At 42.5% G+C, this 18,614-nt stretch overlaps 1 protein-coding gene across 1 annotated transcript; it reads left to right on the top strand.

Annotated features, from left to right (window-relative positions):
- Nucleotides 1–9,031: 9,031 nt before the first annotated feature.
- On the top strand, nt 9,032–12,159 carry ACOT4 (acyl-CoA thioesterase 4). Its single transcript, XM_068964271.1, has 3 exons — nt 9,032–9,488; nt 10,346–10,548; nt 11,356–12,159. Exons 1-3 carry the CDS (start codon nt 9,032–9,034, stop codon nt 11,944–11,946), a joined length of 1,251 nt encoding a protein of 416 aa, XP_068820372.1. The 3' UTR covers nt 11,947–12,159.
- Nucleotides 12,160–18,614: the final 6,455 nt, after the last annotated feature.

The raw sequence follows: 18,614 nt of genomic DNA, 5'->3' as shown, positions 1-18,614 counted from the left end.
CTAACAGAAGGGAACTAGAGATGCCATAGGCTGATGTTCTGGAGGGAGATGTGATATACTATGATGTGAAGATTAGAAAAGAATTCAGACAGTGGCCTTTGATATGGGTCTTAACAGATAGGATCTCTCTTTTTCTAAATCTAAAGTAATAAAAATTCATAGAAAACTTAGAAAATAGAAAAAGTTATTCAGCAGAAAAGGAATTGCATATGATCACTAGAAACTAACGCACTCAACATGTCAGAATATTCCCATTTTCCTCTAGGCTTTTTGTTGTATGTATTGAGTTTTTACTCAAGTGTACATCCTTTTTACTTTAATATCATATGGTGATTATTTTACCATGTGATTATTATATTCTTCAAACACACGACTTTTTAAAAACAGTGATGTGTATTCTACTGATTGGTGCTACTACCCTTCATTTAATCAGTCCTCTGTTGTTAGCCCTTGACATTGTTGATAGTTTTTCTTTATAAAGTCTGTTCTGAGATGAAGGGACATACACATGTATAAGTCTTTGTGTGTCACTGACTATTTCTTTAACAGAGATTCTTTGAAAGGAAATTACTGTGCATACCGGAAATGACCAACCGCACCATCAAGGACGCTGTATGAAACCGCCATGTTGCCAACATTGGTGCAATATGTGTGTATGTGTGCCTTTGTGTCTAATCCTTTATAATTTTATAAATTTTATGGTTTGAAAAGATAATCTCATATTACTGTACTGTTTTTGTTGTTGCTGTTAGGAAAGTTGAATATCTCCCCCTCTTATTGGGAAAATATCTATATTCCTTTTAAACTACATTTCCCATGCCTTCAGAATGTTCTCCTATTTCTTTATGACCTACAGCAGCATTTGATTATGTATTACAGAAGTAAATAATTCTCATATATGTTGACCATGTTACATCATTTTGTTAGCTGCCATTTAAATTATGTGTACATGTGTGAATATATGTATGTGTTAAATTTTGCAAGATGAGTTGATGATGGAAGGTGGAAATGATAAGAAATATGTATCTGCCTGCACCTTTCTCCCAACTTCCAGCACAGAGTTCCTAAAACTCTTATAAATACCTAAGTGATAGCAGCACTAGTCACACCTTTTGTTCTACTGAGGTGACTCTAAGTGGGCTCCTGGATGGGGACTGCGTGGGCACTAGTAACCAGAAAGACCAATCCATGATTAGAAGCCTGGAATTTTCAGCTGTGTCTCCCAATTTTCCAGAGAGACTAGGGGCCAGAAACTGAGTTAATAATTGAGCATGCCTATGTGAGGAAAGGGCTTCCCTGGTAGCTCAGCTAGTAAAGAATCCTCCTGCAATGCAGGAGACCCTGGTTTGATTCCTGGGTCGAGAAGTGCTCCTGGAGAAGGGATAGGCTACCCCCTCCAGTATTCTTGGGCTTCCAAGGTGGCTCAGACAATAATCTGCCCACTATGTGGGAGACCTGGGTTAGATCCCTGGTTTGGGAAGATCCCCTGGAGAAAGGCATGGCAACCCAGTCCAGTATTCTTGCCTGAAGAATCTCCATGGACAGAGGGGCCTAGCAAGTCACAGTCCATGGGGTCACAAAGAGTTGGACATGATTTAGCAACAAAGCATATGTGAGGAAGCCTCCACAAAAATCCCAATAGGACAGGGTTTGGAGAGCTTTCAGTTTGGCGAACACATCCACACTGCTAGGGAGACATAGCTCAGCTCCACAGGGACAAAAGCTCCTGCACTGGGACTCTCCCAGACCTCGCCCAATGGAACTCTTCATCTGGCTGTTCCTCTGTATCCTTTATCATATTCTTCAATAAGGGAGCTGATGTAAGGGTTTCCCTGAGTTCGGCAAGCTGCTCTGGCAAATCAGTAGAACCTGAAGAAGGGGTTGTAGAAACCTCGGATTTATAGCCTAATCACACCGAGATTGTGGGTAACCTGGGGACCTACTACTTGCAATTGGCACCTGGGGTGGGGTGAAAGCAGTTTTGTGGCACTGAAACCTTAACCTCAGGGAACTGACACCATCTCCAGGTAGACACTGTTAGAACTGAATTAAATTCTAGGACATCAGATGGTTGTCTCAAAGATTTACACCACACATATGGTGACCAGAAGTGTCAGAAATGCAGTGTTCTGAGTAGCAAAGGAGTCACACAGAAAAGAGACAGAGGAGGAGAACAGCAGGTTTTTCCTAATATACACAAGGCATTTTAGGAAGTGGAAATGATTGCTGAGATACACAATTCAGTTGATGAGCTCGAAAACAAAACAGACATGGCTAATAGTCAAATTAGGACTCATAAGAAGACTTAAGAAATCTCTCACAATTTCCAGAAATAAGAGGTAGGCTATGTATGAGAAAAAAATTAAGGCATAGAAGACTGTAAACCACAATCTGTTCTACTAGCAGCAATGGTCTTAAAAACAGAATAGAATAGAATAAAACAGAATAGGCTTCACCAAGCACCAAGTTTACTTAGGTTTAAAAATTCAGGATAAGAGAAAACACAACCACAGTATAAAGTCATCAGGAAGCATGTGCTCACACAAGATGAGGCTGAGTATTGTGTAGACAACTTTTGGCTTCAGATTAAAAGGCTCTATACAGAAGTGAATAGAAAGTCATTAAAATTTTCCAGTGGTGTACTGAAGAATTAATACGAATAAACAAGAGCCTGGCTTTTATTCTTGGCCACTGGAAGGCTTCCCGGTGGCTCACTGGTAAAGAATCTGCCCATCAGTGTAGGAGACTCCGGTTCAATAGTGGATCAGGAAGATCTCCTGGAGGAGGGCATAGCAACTCACTCCAGTACTCTTGCTGGGAAAACGCCAGGGACAGAGGATCCTGGTGGGTTAGAGTCCATGGGGCTGCAAAGAGTCACACACGACTGAGCAGCTCTGGCAAACTAACATACTGCAAACTGATCTACAGATTCAATCTAACCTCCATCAAAATTCCAGCAAGTTTCTTTGCAGAGACTGGTAAGTTGATCTTAAAATTCCTATGGAAACTCAAGAAACCCATAATCTTGACAAAGAATAATAAAACTGGAAAACTCACAATGACCAATTTTAAAACTTGCCAGAAAGCAACACGAATTGAAACAATGTGGTACATGCAGAAGAATAGACACAAAGATCAATGGAATAAAAATGAGATTCCAAAAATAAATCCTGACATTTACCACACTTACAGTCAATTGATTTTTGACAAGAAAATTCAAGGGAGAAAGAATGGTCTTTTCAACAAATTGTGTTGACACAACAGAATATCCATATGAAAAGAATGAATTTCAATCCTACCTCACAGCAAACACAAGAATGAACTCAAAATTGATTAAAGGTGTAAATGTAAGAGCTCAAATTATAGAATTCTTTGAAGAAGATACAGAAGCAGATCTTTGTAACTCTGGATTAGATAATGGTTTGAGATCAAAGCATAAGCAAAAACAGAAAAATGAACTGGACATCCAATTTGAAAACCTTTATGCACCAAAGAATACTGTTAGGTAGTTAGAATATGAAAAAGGAGTCCAGAATGATGGTGGCTAAAAGACAAGGAAGGGAAAAGCCCATGGGAGGGGGGGGGCGGGGAGAAGGTCCGAGGACCGGAGTGAGGACCTCAGGTAGAACAAACGGCACTCCTGGCTAGCCCAATTTACACAGGGCAGACCCGGGGGAGGAAACAACATATGAAAAGAGGAGCCAAAGTGCCGGGGGTCTCTCTCCCTGAGCACGCACTCTCTCTCTCTTCTCTTCGGGTCTTTTGGGTCGGCATGCCCTCACGCCTCGAGGATGTATTTTCCTTTTATTTTCTAAATAAAACTGACCTGTAACATGGAGCTATAACACTGATCTGTCTGAGAGCTGTGACACAGTCTGTCCGAGAGCTGAGATATGTTCTGTCCAAGGGCTTTAACGTCCGTCACTTCAAATTTTTGTTGTGACGACACAGAACCGAGGAAATTACACACTCCCCTGACAATACCGTTAAAAAATTGAAAAGACATCTCACAACAATGGTAAGAAATATTTCCAAATCGCATATATGTTAGAGACTTGGGCCTAGAATATGTAAAGAACTCTTTCAATTCAATGGTAAAACGCAGCAAGAGAAAAGCAACTAGAAAAATACATAAGAATTCCCAAAAATTTTTCAGCTGAGGAACTTCCCTGGTGGTCCAGTGGTAAAGAATCCACCTACCAATGCAGGGAACATGACTTTGATCCCTGATTCAGGAAGATGTCACATGCCAAGGGGTAACTAAGCCCCTGAGCCACAACTAGTGAAGCCTGTGTTCCCTAGAACCTGTGCTCCCCAACAAGAGAAGCCACCACAATAAGAAGCCTGCACACTGCAACTAAAAAAGCCCATACAAGCAGCAACAGAAGATCCGGAGCAGACAAAAATAAAGAGACAAAAAAAAATTTTTTTGTAACTGCCAGCTGACTTTTGAGCAGAAATGGCTTACCTGATAGCTCAGACAGTAAAGAATCTCCCCGAAATGCAGGAGACCCAGGTAGATGTGGGTTTGATCCCTGGGTTGTGAAGATCCCCTGGAGAAGGGAATGGCAACGCATTCTAGTATTATTATCTGGGAAATCCCATGGGCAGAGGAGCCTGGTGGGCTACAGTCTATGGGGTTGCAAAGAGCCAACACGACTGAATGACCAAGCACAGCAGATAAGAAGTGAACAGCATGATATATTTTAAATGATGAAAGGAAAAAATCTACAACCAACAACACTGTACTCAGATTTGAAGGACAGATAGAGAATTTTAAAGCAAAAACTAAAAAAAGTTCAGTATCACTAAACTACCTGAGAAGAAATGCTTTTAAAAATTCTCTAAGTAGAAAAGAATAGGCCACAACTAGAAATATTAAAAGTATGAAAAAAAATCTCATTGGTAAAGGCACAAAAAAAGGTAGTATAGTTCAACCATTTACAAAGCAAGGTTAAAAGACAAAGTGACCAAATCATCTATATCCACAATAAATAAGTTAAGATATACAAAAAAGGCTGTAAAATATGATGTCACAAACAGTAAATGGTTTGGTGGGGCAGCGAGGATAGAAATGCAGGGTGGTTAAAATGTGTCCGACATTAAGAGATCCGAAACTTAAAATAATCAAGTATATATCCATAAATAAACCTCTTGGCCGGCACAAACAGAATTATGTAACAGACAAACAGGAAAGAAAGGAATCTAAATATAAGACTAAATATAGTCATCAAGCCACAAGGGAAGAGAGAAACAAAGAAGAAACCAAAAAGAACTACAGAAATAACTAGAATGTGGCCAACAAAATGGCAATAAGTTCACACCTAGTAACATTACTTCATTTTTGTTTTCCTGACAGCACTATGAGGTTTGCATGATCTTACTTTCCTTATCACAGATCAAACCTGGGGCCACACCAGTAAAAAAGCGCCAAATCCTAACCACATACTTTAAATGTAAGCAGATTAAATACTTCAATCAGAAGACACAGAGTAGCTGAATGGGTAAAAAAACAAGACCCATCTAGAGGTTGCCAAGAGGTTCATTTCATATCTAAAGAGACACACAGACTGAAAGTGAGGAGATAAAAAAGGCATGCCATACAAATAGAAAATAAAAGAAAACTGAAGCAAAAATAAATATATCAGTTCAGTTCAGTTCAGTTCAGTCGCTCAGTTGTGTCTGACTCTTTGCGACCCCATGATCACAGCACTCCAGGCCTCCCTGTCCATCACCAACTCCGGGAGTTCACTCAGACTCACGTCCGTCGAGTTCGTGATGCCATCCAACCATCTCATCCTCGGTCGTCCCCTTCTCCTCCTGCCCCCAATCCCTCCCAGCATCAGAGTCTTTCCCAATGAGTCAACCCTTTGCATGAGGTGGCCAAAGTACTGGAGCTTCAGCTTTAGCATCATTCCTTCCAAAGAAATCCCAGGGCTGATCTCCTTCAGAATGGACTGGTTGGACCTCCTTGCAGTCCAAGGGACTCTCAAGAGTCTTCTCCAACACCACAGTTCAAACGCACCAATTCTTTGGCGCTCAGCCTTCTTCACAGTCCAACTCTCACATCCATACATGACCAGAGGAAAAACCACAGCCTTGACTAGACGGACCTTAGTCGGCAAAGTAATGTCTCTGCTTTTGAATATACTATCTAGGTTGGTCATAACTTTTCTTCCAAGGAGTAAGCGTCTTTTAATTTCATGGCTGCAATCACCATCTGCAGCGATTTTGGAGCCCCCCAAAAATAAAGTCTGACACTGTTTCTACTGTTTCCCCATCTAATTCCCATGAAGTGATGGGACCGGATGCCATGATCTTCGTTTTCTGAATGTTGAGCTTTAAGCCAACTTTTTCGCTCTCCTCTTTCACTTTCATCAAGAGGCTTTTTAGCTCCTCTTCACCTTCTGCCATAAGGGTGGTGTCATCTGCATATGTGAGGTTACTGATATTTCTCCCGGCAATCTTGATTCCAGCTTGTGTTTCTTCCAGTCTAGCGTTTCTCATGATGTACTCTGCATATAAGTTAAATAAGCAGGGTGACAATATACAGCCTTTTCCTATTTGGAATATATCAGATATATTTAAAAATAAAGCCTATTAATATTTTAAAAATTAAAATTTATATTAAGCAAAGTGGTTGAAGAGAGACAATACAAAAAATATGTAACATGTTTTTCATGTTAAAAACCAAAGAACAGAAAAAGACTAGTACCATAATGTGTTTACACTCCCATATATTTACCTACTTTAAATATTAATCAAAATCTAGATGGATGCATTCATCTTTGGGGGGAAAGTGGCAAAAGGACAGAGAAGAGACTCATCATTTACCACTGTAAACTTGTCATTATGTATGCGCTTAGTCACTCACTCATGTCCGACTCTTTGTGACCCCATGGACAGTAGCCCAGCAGGCTTCTCTGTCCATGGGGATTCTCCAGGCAAGAATACAGGAGTGGGTTGTCATGCCTTCCTCCAGGGAAGCTACCCAAACCAGAGATCTAACCCATGTCTCCTGCATTGCTGGCGGATTCTTTACGGTCTGAGCCACCAGGGAAGCTGAAGAATAATGGAGTGAGTAGCCTATCCCTTCTCCAGGGTTACTTCCTGACCCAGGAATCCAATCAGGGTCTCCTGCACTGCAGGCAGATTCTTTACCAGCTGAGCCACTGGGGAAGCCCTTGCTTATGTATGCTTTGGGAAAAAAATTTTTGTCCTTTAAAAAGAATTTGAAAAGCAGTATGCAAACCTATAGCAAATATCTGGAGGCCATGAGAAAAAAAAACACACAGGCTCAATCTCTATTACAAAATGAAGCATGAATTTTGCTTCCTAGTCTTCTAAGAGTTTCACACACACTGTCACCTTGGATCCCCTTATAGCAGACTTCCATCATGCTACACGCAAGAACTCTTAAACCCCAAAAGATATAAACTTATTTGAATCTACAGAACTAGTCAGTGATGAAGCCAGAGCTAGAACTTTAATTACATTTCACCGCAAGGCTGCTGCTCACTGTTGAGTTCCACATTGGAGCTGGTCAAGGCTCTGACAGTTATTAGAGGCTAATCCTTAGCAGTTTTACATTTGCCAAGCCTCACGTTTCTCCTTTCCAATATTTGAAAATTATTCCCAGTATTTTATGGACTTGTTAAATTGTGTATGTAAAATAGATGGGACATCGCTGAAGAGTAGCTATTACTCTACTATATGCAAAATGCTGGGTATCCTTAAACATTATACCTACATTGCTTCTAGGATCACATTCAAAAGGCTGACATTTAGTATCTACGAAGGCTGAACATTCTCATTCTCTATGATACGGCAATACCACTCCCAGGTATTCACTCCACTGAAAGGCACATATATGTCAATCAAAAGATACAGTCTTGAATATTCAGAGCACTATACCTAGGAGTCCCAAACTGGGAACTACCAAAAGCCTATAGGCAGTAATATTTGACCAATACTTTTATGATCACAAAACAAAGTACTATTTCGCAGAGATAAAGAACAATCTACAACTACACTCAAAAACAGCAATGAAGCTCACAAATGTAATGTTGAGCCAAAGTAGACAATAAAAACGGCACACTGGAGGATTCATCACCGTAAAATACAGAGTTGGGAAAAACTAACCCGTTTTGTTCACTGGAAGGACTGATGCTAAAGCTGAAACTCCAATACTTTGGCCACCTCATGCGAAGAGTTGACTCACTGGAAAAGACCCTGATGCTGGGAGGGATTGGGGGCGGGAGGAGGGGACGACAGAGGATGAGATGGCTGGATGGCATCACCAACTCGATGGACATGAGTTTGAGTAAACTCCGGGAGTTGCTGATGGACAGGGAGGCCTGTCGTGCTGCGATTCATGGGGTCGCAAAGAATCGGACACGACTGAGCGACTGAACTGAACTGAACCCGTTTTGTTGGACTCAGGATAGAGTACGTTGGGCAAGGGAAAGTGCTACTGGGGTGCTGGCAATGATGTTTCTAGACCCTTGAGCTCGGTTGCCCAAGTACGTTCGGGTTACGAAATACATTGAAATATACACTTAGGATTTATGCAGGGTTTTGTGTGTGTGTGCGTGTATGTGTATAACTCATTAAAAGTTCTAGAAAAAAATTGGGAGAGGCTACTATTCTTGGAATTCTACCTAAAGGCATTCAGCTCCGGTTTCACTACGAATCCATATCCAACACGCTTCACTCCAACAAGCGAGGGATGTTTGAGGCAGAAAAGAGGCGTGGGCGGGGCGGGTTCCACTCCACATTATAGACAGCAGAAAATCCCTGTGCGCCCCGCGCTGGGCCAGAAGAAAGACCCGCTGCTTTTACCTCCTACGAGCAGGGGTCTGAGACCTAAAGGGACGCCTCCAGAGGCGGCTCAGCTACAGATTTTTCTCGGCTCCAGGCGACGCCTGACACCTTCGGACGTCCGAGCGCCCTCCACCCGGCCTGAGGCAAAAACTCCAGTAGCCGCCCGCGCTTTCAAGCTCAGGGTCCAGACTGCGGCTGTGGGCCCGAGATGGCGGCGACAGTGACTCTGGAGCCGGCCGGCCGCTGCCGCTGGGACGAGCCCGTGCGCATCGCCGTGCGCGGCCTGGCGCCGGGGCAGCCGGTCACGCTGCGCGCGTCCCTGCGCGACGAGAAGGGCGCGCTCTTCAGGGCCCACGCGCGCTACTGCGCCGACGCCGCCGGCCTGCTGGACCTGGAGCGCGCGCCCGCGCTGGGCGGCAGCTTCGCGGGGCTCGAGCCCATGGGGCTCTTCTGGGCTCTGGAGCCCGAGAAGCCTTTTTGGCGATTTCTGAAGCGGGATGTGCAGACGCCCTTCGCCGTGGAGCTGGAGGTGCTCGACGGTCACGAACCCGAGGCCCAGCGGCTTCTGGGCCGGACGGTGCACGAGCGCGACTTCCTGGCGCCCGGGGTGCGGCGCGAGCCGGTGCGCGCGGGCCGGGTGCGCGGCACGCTCTTCCTGCCGCCAGGTGAGCCTGGGGTGCTGGGGGCTGGCGAGCGTGTGTTCTAGGCCGTCTCGGTTTGTGATACGGCTTCCGGGAAGGGTGGCTTGGGATCAGGGTCAGAGAAGAGGATGTTGACTAAATCCGTTACCTCACATTCACAATGGAGGCTTTTGATTTGTTCTGCACTTTGCTATGCGGTTTGCTTGCATTATCTCATTTAACCTCTGTATCCCAAAGAGGAGGATACTGTTATTATGTAGATTAAAAGAAAAAAAAAAAAAAGGCCTGGATGGGGTCTGTAGGTTCACTTTGCGATGAATAACTGCAGATTTCTATGACCTTCAGCTCTGACACAGTATGATGGTCTTACACGATATGGTGACAGCCGAGGAAGCTCGTGCCTCCTCACTCTTCTCGAGTGTCCTGCGTACACTGGGCCCCTTACCCACTTTTTCATGCTCCTGTCTACCACAGATCACTTTCCAGACCTCACCTAAAGCCTCACAGGATCTCTCTTTTTCTTTCCTCTAAGCAGACTCTGAACCAAAGGTATCACCAAGGGTTTTGATTTGCTTTTGAAACCTTTGTTTTGATTCTCAATTCTGTGCCCAATACTAAAATAACACTGCAAATCAACTGTCTAAAATCCTCCTTCCATGATATAGCATTAGACTCTGTTACCCTCCTTTACAACTGAAGATTCTCCAAGTATACCTTGGAGATAATTTGGAATTTGTATTGTTCAATAATGACTCAGAGAGTTCTTTTCTTTCCTCTGGTTCACAGGCACCCACTAACTACTTCAGAAAGATTTCTGAAAGGAAAGCAAATTATTCGATAAATTATGTAATACATTCTCTTTATAATATTGCCTTCTTTAGGATCTGGACCTTTCCCAGGGATCATTGACATCTGCGGTGTTGGAGGAGGCCTGTTGGAATATCGGGCCAGCCTTCTGGCTGGCCATGGCTTTGCCACGTTGGCTCTAGCTTATTGTAGCTTTGAAGATCTCCCCAAGATATTCGATACCATAGACCTGGACTACTTTGAAGAAGCCCTGTGCTACATGCTTCAACACACCCAGGTTCTCCTAATGTCCTTTATCATTCTCTCTAGAACCTGCAGAGAGGGTGTCACTTTGCACTCACCTAAGCCAAGTGCATTGATGCTGCTTTACTCTTCTTCTTTCACAGACATTTCTTTTGAAGACTTCCTTGGTTTTAGGTGCCTACTCCACTTTCTCTGTCAGATGGATTAAAGTTGCTAACTTCATTGTAAAGTTCATGTGAGATTTTATTTCAGGGAATTATGTAGTAATATTAAAATTTCTTCAAGTGGAGTTTCTCATTTTTTTTAGCTTTGCATGCTTTTTAATCTTTATATTTCTGATAGCAGAATATGTTCTCAGACTTGATAGAAACTTGTCCCCCCATTTCAGAAGCTAAGAACTATTTAACTGGACTTTGAAGTCTTACTTTGTTTCTGTAAAGCTAACCATTTTTCAGTGTATATTTAGATGTGGTCTGATAATGATTTACTTCTTGGGACAGACTTTGCTTTCACAAGTTAGATACCCAAGAACATTGATGTTATAGTTCCACCTGAGTGAGGCTCTGAACTCAACAGGCTCCATGACTCAGCATTCTCTAGTGCATGACTCTCTGGAAGTTTGCAACCAGTTCCCAAATTTGCCAGTGAGGTGAGTTTTTAAGATTTGTTTGCCACGTGTCCAGGAAGATAGTCTTTACAAGGAAAGAATCTCCTCTGTCAGCTGAGGTTGAGTGTCTTTTGAGCAGTTCACAAGTCAAAGCTAGCAGCTTCTCTAGTTGCATTTAGAAAAGTGTTTTTCTCTGGGGTAGGTTTTTTACTTTTGTCTCTTCTTTTCTTCCAGATAAAAGGCCCAGGCATTGGCCTTCTGGGCATTTCTTTAGGGGCTGATATTTGTCTCTCCATGGCCTCATTTTTGAAGAATGTATCAGCCACAGTGTCCATCAATGGATCTGGATTCAATGGAAACAAAGCTATGTACTACAAAAAGAACAGCATTCCACCACTGGGCCATGACCTGAGGCGAGTGAAGGTAGCTTTCTCAGGCCTCCTAGACATTGTGGATGTAAGGAATGATATTATAGGGGGATGTGAGAACCCCTGCATGATTCCAATAGAGAAGGCCCAGGGGCCCATCCTCTTCATTGTTGGTCAGGATGACCATAACTGGAGGAGTGAGTTTTGTGCCCAGATAGCCTCTGAACGGTTACAGGCCCATGGAAAGGAAAAACCCCAGATCATCTCTTATCCTGGGACTGGGCACTACATTGAGCCTCCTTATTTCCCCATGTGCCCAGCTTCTTTGCACAAATTATTGGACAAACCCGTAATGTGGGGTGGGGAGCCCAGGGCCCATTCTAAGGCCCAGGTAGATGCGTGGAAGCAAATTCTAACCTTCTTCACCAAACACCTTGGACCTTCCCCCAAATTGTAATGTACTGCTCTGCTACTGACAGGAGAGAGAGATTCAAGGTTGGATTCTAGTGTTTAATTATCTTATCTGAATCGTTTGTCCCCTGGGTAACATTAAATTCGTGTCATTGTTATTAATGATGTAGGAAACTTTTTGGAGTTTTATTTTGTAATGAATTTTTCTAATGTAACACATACCTCTTGTAGAAGACTGGATTAAAAGTATACAAAATAGTAAAAAGTATCCCCACTATTAAAATTTGTGTTTTCATCTAGGTGTTTTTAGTTAACACTTGGAGGCACAGATGAAATTGAAAGCTGAACAAATGCTAGGTTACTTTTTCCATCATTGGGAGAGAATGACCATTCAGCATTTGCTACTGGTTCAACTACCACTGACAGAAGAATTTTCATTGGCTAAAATATACACAAAGGTATTGATAGAAGGATAGCCAGACTGACCTTTTTTCTCAGAGAGATTAGAGAAGAATCCCCTGGGAGGAAGAGTGATGGTAAGAAGGGGAACATCTGGCTGTGGAACAGTTTAGTCAAAACTCTGATACAAAGGAGCGTGACTATGACCTATTTTTCTGCTTGCTTCCTGGGTCTAAGAACAAACTTTGGAAACTCATATTGTGACATTCTTAGAGGCATCATCACTTTCCCTGACAACAAAGCTATAAAGCATTATGTAGGTATATTTGAAGAGATAATGGTTGTGAATTTTCTAAAACTGACAAAAACATCAATCACATAGTCTAGAAAGACTGTGTCTTAGCTCAGGCTTCTCTAACAAAATACCATAGATAGAGTGGCTTAAACAACACACATTTCTCACAGTTGTGCAGTCTGAGAAGTCCAGGATCAAGGTTCTGGCATATTCAGTTCCTGGTGAGGGCATTTTCTGGCCTAGAGACACCTACCTTCTCCCTGTCTCCTCACCTGGCAGGGAGAGGAGAAACCACCTCTGGTTTCTCTTCCTCGTTTCATAAGGACACTAATCCCATCATGGGGGCCTCATTTGAACCTGACAAACTCCTAAAAGCCCTACCTTCAAATACCATTACACTGAGGTTTCAGATGTCAACATTTGAGTTTTGAGGGGACATAACACCCATTAACTTCAAGTCAGTTAAAGAAAATCATATTTAACATATCACAGAAAAGTTGGTTCTTAAAAAATATTTATTTATTTGGCTCTATTGGGTCTTAGTTGCAGCATGCAGGCTCTGACTTATACCACGTGGTCTTCTTTCTAGTTCTGGCGTTGTAGGCTCAGTAGTTGCAGTACATGGGCTTAGAGGCCCCATGGCATATGGGATCCTAGTTCCCTGACTAGGGATCAAACCTGTGTTCCCTGCACTGGAAGGTGTACTCTTAAGGGCTGGATCACCAGGGAAGTCCCAGAAGAATTGTTCGTAACATTAATTCTTTGCTACTTCTGGCACCAACAGGCGGGAGATCTACGCCCTCTCCCCTCAATATGGATGGGTTTCTGACTGCTTCAGTTAGTACAGTAGGGCTGAACTGAGGCTTTGTGACTTTGGTCATAAAGGCCATGATGATTTCACCTTGTTTGCTGGGAACACTTGCTCTTGGAGGGCTGAACCACCTGATGAAGCTTGACAAACTTGAGGCTGTGATGCTGTGAGGAAGCCCCAAATACACAGAGAAGCCAACTGTAAGCACTTCCTGTGATCATCCCAAATGAACTCAGCCTGCGAGTCATCGCAGCTCGGGTACTAGATACGTGAGTGGACAAACCTCTAGGTGATCCTAGCCCTAGCCATTGAATCTTCCCAGTGAAGGCCTTAGATATCCTGAAGCAGAGGAGAGTTGTCCCAGTCAAGCACTGTCCAAATTGTGGATCTATGAACAAAGTATTGTTTTATGTGACTATATTTGGGGTGTATTTCAGTTATCTATTGCTATGTAACAAACTACCCTAAAACATAGGAGCTTAAAACATTGACCATTCTATTTTTGTCACTCACCAGGCAGGGAAGTTGGTATTGGGTGTCAGCTAAGATCTTGGGCAGGGCTGTGGGTTCACAGGGTCTCAGTTCTCTCCATGTGGGTCTTTACAGTGGCTAATTTGGCTGCCTTCCAAGAGTGAGCATCGCAGCATATCAAGGCCGAAGTACATGGCCTTGTCTTTGACCTAGTCTTGGAAGCTACATAGTATCACTCCTGCCATACACTATTGGTCAAGGTGGGCTTCCCTGGTGGCTCAGGTGGTAAAGTATCTGCCTGCAGTGGAGTAGACCTGGGTTCAATCTCTGGGTTGGGAAGATACCCTGGAGAAGGGAATGGCTACCCACTCCAGTATTCTTGCCTGGAGAATTCCACGGACAGAGGAGCCTGGCAGGCTACAGTCCATGGGGTCACAAAGAGTCAGACACGACTGAGCGACTTACACTTTCACTGGTCAAGACAATCACAAAGACCCACACACTTTAAGGAGAACATAGTAGTCTACCTCTCAAAAGGAGAGTGCGGAGTCTCTAGAAAAGCATGTGGAATGGGAAACACTGTAATCACCTTTTAAAATCTGCCTTCTAAGCCACACTATACACATTCCTCCTACATGTAAAATACACCCATCCCTCCGTTAAGGACCCCCCTTCCCACCAGAGTCTCATTCTAGTATAGCACCGTGCTCAGGCTCAAAGTCCAAGACTGCATCAATTATATCAGGCTCAGATACATATGAAGCTCCTCAGGTATAGTTCCTTGGGTATAGCTCCTTAAGCATCTTCTCAATCTTAAGACCTATGAACTAAATAAGGAAGTTAACTGTACAAACACATACATCAGGATACGGTGGTGGTAGTATAATTCTTAGACATTCCTGTTCAAAGATGAGGAATGTGGGAGGCACATAGACCCTAGCCATTCTGAAATCCAGCTGAGAACATGTTGCCAATTCTTCCATTGCTGCTCAATTTATACACTGTGAGTTGTTCTCTGTAGCTCCGAAATGAGCGGAAAAACCCTCCTGGAACTGTTTCCTGGACAAAATGGATGAGATATCCGTCTTTTGTTCAGTTGCTAAGTCATGTCTGATTTTTGGTGAAGCCATGGACTGCAGCACACCAGGTCTCCCTGTCCTTCACCATTTCCCGGAGCTTGCTCAAACTCAGGTCCATTGAGTTGGTGATGCCATCCAACCATCTCATCCTCTGTTGCCCCCATCTCCTCCTGCCCTCAATCTTTCCCTCCTCAGGGTCTCTTCTCATGATTCGGCTCTTCTTATATTCTCTCTTTTAGTATACTTCATATACTCTCTCTTTTAGTTCAGACTCTGCTTCCAGCAGAACAATTCTCTTAAGAATTATGCAGGTTTTCTGAAAATTATTAGTGGGTTTCACTTTCCTAGATAATACACCACTGCAAATCTGTTTGAGATAGGAACTTCTCTATCTGGAGGTCCTTGGGATGATGCTGCAGGCAAACATCCTTAAGGTTCCCATACATTCTATTATTTAATAGACAGGATATGCTAGGTACACCTTAAAATCTTTAGAGGACCTTTTGCCATTCTGAAATGTTTTATGAAGCACTACCTTGAATCTTTTCTTAACAAAGTCTTTCACACAGATCCAGCCTGGGTTTGACTTTGTTCTGAATTCCTGTCTTAATTACGGAGTAATTTACCATCTAGAGAAGTTGTAAGAAGAAACAGTATTATTGTTATATCTGGCAAGCCCTGGTTGCTTCCTATTTAGCAGCTCGTTCTTTAGCTCACCTCTTCCTCTTCCATTTTGTCATAGTCAGCAAGGAGAAGCATAGCTGATGATGTTCTTTAGTAGTGTGCCTGTGTGGCTTTTAGTTTTTGTGTGTCTATTGTAGGTTTTTTATTTGTGGTTACCATGGGTTTCATATATGATGACCTATATCTATATCTACTTGTTTGGAACTAGTAATCATTTAGTCCTTTAAGTTCAAACACATTCTAAAACATCTTCATTTTTTCTTCCCCTTACCTACATTTTGTGTTTTCGATGCCAGATTTTACATTTTCATGTTTACCCTTAACTGTTTATTGTTATAGTTGCTTTTTGTCTTTGAATCTTCTTACTAGCTTCTTTAAGTGGTTAATCTTCAATCCTTACTACACATTTTCCTTTCTTAGTGAGATTTTCCCTTTCCTAATGAATCTTCTTTTCTACTTAGAGAGGATCCTTTAACATTTAACCAAGGAAATGAAGCACCTATACTCTAAAAATTATAAAACACTGATGAAGAAAACTGAAGACTACAAAAAAAAAGAAAAGATATATTGAGTTCTTGGATTGAAAGAATTAATAGTTAAAATGGCCATAGAACCCAAAGCAATCTAGAGATGTACTGCAATCCCTATTAAAATACCCATGACATTTTTCATAGAAGTAAAATAAATCCTAAAATTCATATGGAAATACAACAGGTCCCAAACTGCCAAAACAATCTCGAGAAAAAAAAAAAAGAGAGAGAGAGAGAGAGAGAACAAAGTTGGAAGTATTATGTACCCTATCTTCAGACTATATTACCAAGTTATAGTCATCAAAGCAGCATGGTACTGGCACAAAAACAAGTACATAGGTCAACGGAACTGAATAGGAAGCCCCAAAATAAATCCATACACCTTTGGTCAGTTAACCTATGAAGGAAGCAATTAACCTATGACAAAGAATATGCAATGGCAAAATCATAGTCTCTTCAACAAGTTGTGCTGCCAGGCCTCCCTGTCCATCACCAACTCCCGGAGTTCACTCAGACTCACGTCCATCGAGTCAGTGATGCCATTCAGCCATCTCATCCTCTGTCGTCCCCTTCTCCTCCTGCCCCCAATCCCTCCCACCTCAGAGTCTTTTTCAATGAGTCAGCTCTTCGCATGAGGTGGCCAAAGTACTGGAGTTTCAGCTTTAGCATCATTTCTTCCCAAAGAATACCTAGGGCTGATCTCCTTCAGAATGGACTAGTTGGACCTCCTTGCAGTCCAAGGGACTCTCAAGAGTCTTCTCCAACACCACAGTTCAAAAGCATCAATTCTTCGGTGCTCAGCTTTCTTCACAGTCCAACTCTCACATCCATACATGATCACTGGGAAAACCACAGCCTTGACTAGACGGACCTTTGTTGGCAAAGTAATGTCTCTGCTTTTTAATATGCTATCTAGGTTGCTCATAACTTTTCTTCCAAGGAGTAAGCATCTTTTAATTTCATGGCTGCAGTCACCATCTGCAGTGATTTTGGAGCCCCAAAAAATAAAGTCTGACGCTGTTTCCACTGTTTCCCCATCTATTTCCCATGAAGTCATGGGACCAGATGCCATGATCTTTGTTTTCTGAATGTTGAGCTTTAAGCCAACTTTTTCACTCTCCTCTTTCACTTTCATCAAGAGGCTTTTTCGTTCCTCTTCACTTTCTGCCATAAGGGTGGTGTCATCTGCATATGTGAGGTTATTGATATTTCTCCCGGCAATCTTCATTCCAGCTTGTGCTTCTTCCAGCCCAGCGTTTCTCTACATATAAAACAATGGAATTAGAATATTTTCTCATACCATATTCAAAAATAAAGCAAAGATAGATTAAAAACCTAAATGAAGGACTTAAAACCATAAAACTCCTACAAGAAAGTATAGGCAGAACACTCTTTGACATGAATCATAGCAACATTTTTTTTTATCAGTCCCCTAAGGCAAAAGAAATATGAGCAAAAAGAAGCAAATGGCACCTAAGTAAACTTAACAGGTTTTACGCAAAGGAAACCATCAACAAAACAAAAAGACAACCTACTGAACTGGGTAAAATATTTGCAAATGATATGACCAACAAGGGGATTATATCTAAAATAATAAACAACCCATACAACTAAATATCAAAAAGAACAAAACAATTTAAAAAATGGTCAGAAGACCTGAATCGATATTTTTCCAAAGATGGTGTATAGATGCCTAACAGGCATATGAAAAGATGCTCAACACCACTCATCAATGCAAATCAAAAGCGCAACGAGATATCACCTCACAGAGTAGGGTGCTAACAATGCAGGTGATGAAAAGTGGTCAGATGCAGGATACATTCCAAAGTAGAGCAGCAGAGTTTGATGATGGGATAGAAAAAGAGATCACAAGAATGATGCCAAGCTGTCTTTTTTTTTTTTTTGGATTGCTTAAACTAATAGCATATTCAAAAGCAGAGACATTACTTTGCCGACTAAGGTCCGTCTAGTCAAGGCTGTGGTTTTTCCAGTAGTCGTGTATGGATGTGAGAGTTAGACTGTGAAGAAGGCTGAGCACCGAAGAATTGATGCTTTTGAACTGTGGTGTTGGAGAAGACTCTTGAGAGTCCCTTGGACTGCAAGGAGATCCAACCAGTCCATTCTGAAGGAGATCAACCCTGGGATTTCTTTGGAAGGAATGATGCTAAAGCTAAAGCTCCAGTACTTTGGCCACCTCATGCGAAGAGTTGACTCACTGGAAAAGACTCTGATGCTGAGAGGGATTGGGGGCAGGAGGAGAAGGGGACGACCGAGGATGAGATGGCTGGATGACATCACTGACTTGATGGACGCGAGTCTGAGTGAACTCCGGGAGCTGGTGATGGACAGGGAGACCTGGCGTGCTGCGATTCATGGGGTCACAAAGAGTCGGACACGACTGAGCGACTGAACTGAACTGAACTGAAACTAATGGATGAATTGTTG

This window comes from Capricornis sumatraensis, chromosome 2 (genome assembly GCF_032405125.1).
Source record: "Capricornis sumatraensis isolate serow.1 chromosome 2, serow.2, whole genome shotgun sequence".
Lineage (NCBI taxonomy): Eukaryota > Metazoa > Chordata > Mammalia > Artiodactyla > Bovidae > Capricornis > Capricornis sumatraensis.
Note: the sequence above shows the minus strand (reverse complement) of the source record. Positions and strands in the feature narration are given on the sequence as shown.

Coding starts and splice junctions, on each gene's coding strand:
- ACOT4 (XM_068964271.1), top strand. CDS start 9,032: ATGGCGGCGACAGTGACTCTGGAGCCGGCCGGCCGCTGCCGCTGGGAC. Junction 9,489..10,345: donor CACGCTCTTCCTGCCGCCAG/GTGAGCCTGGGG, acceptor TGCCTTCTTTAG/GATCTGGACCTTTCCCAGGG. Junction 10,549..11,355: donor ACATGCTTCAACACACCCAG/GTTCTCCTAATG, acceptor CTTTTCTTCCAG/ATAAAAGGCCCAGGCATTGG.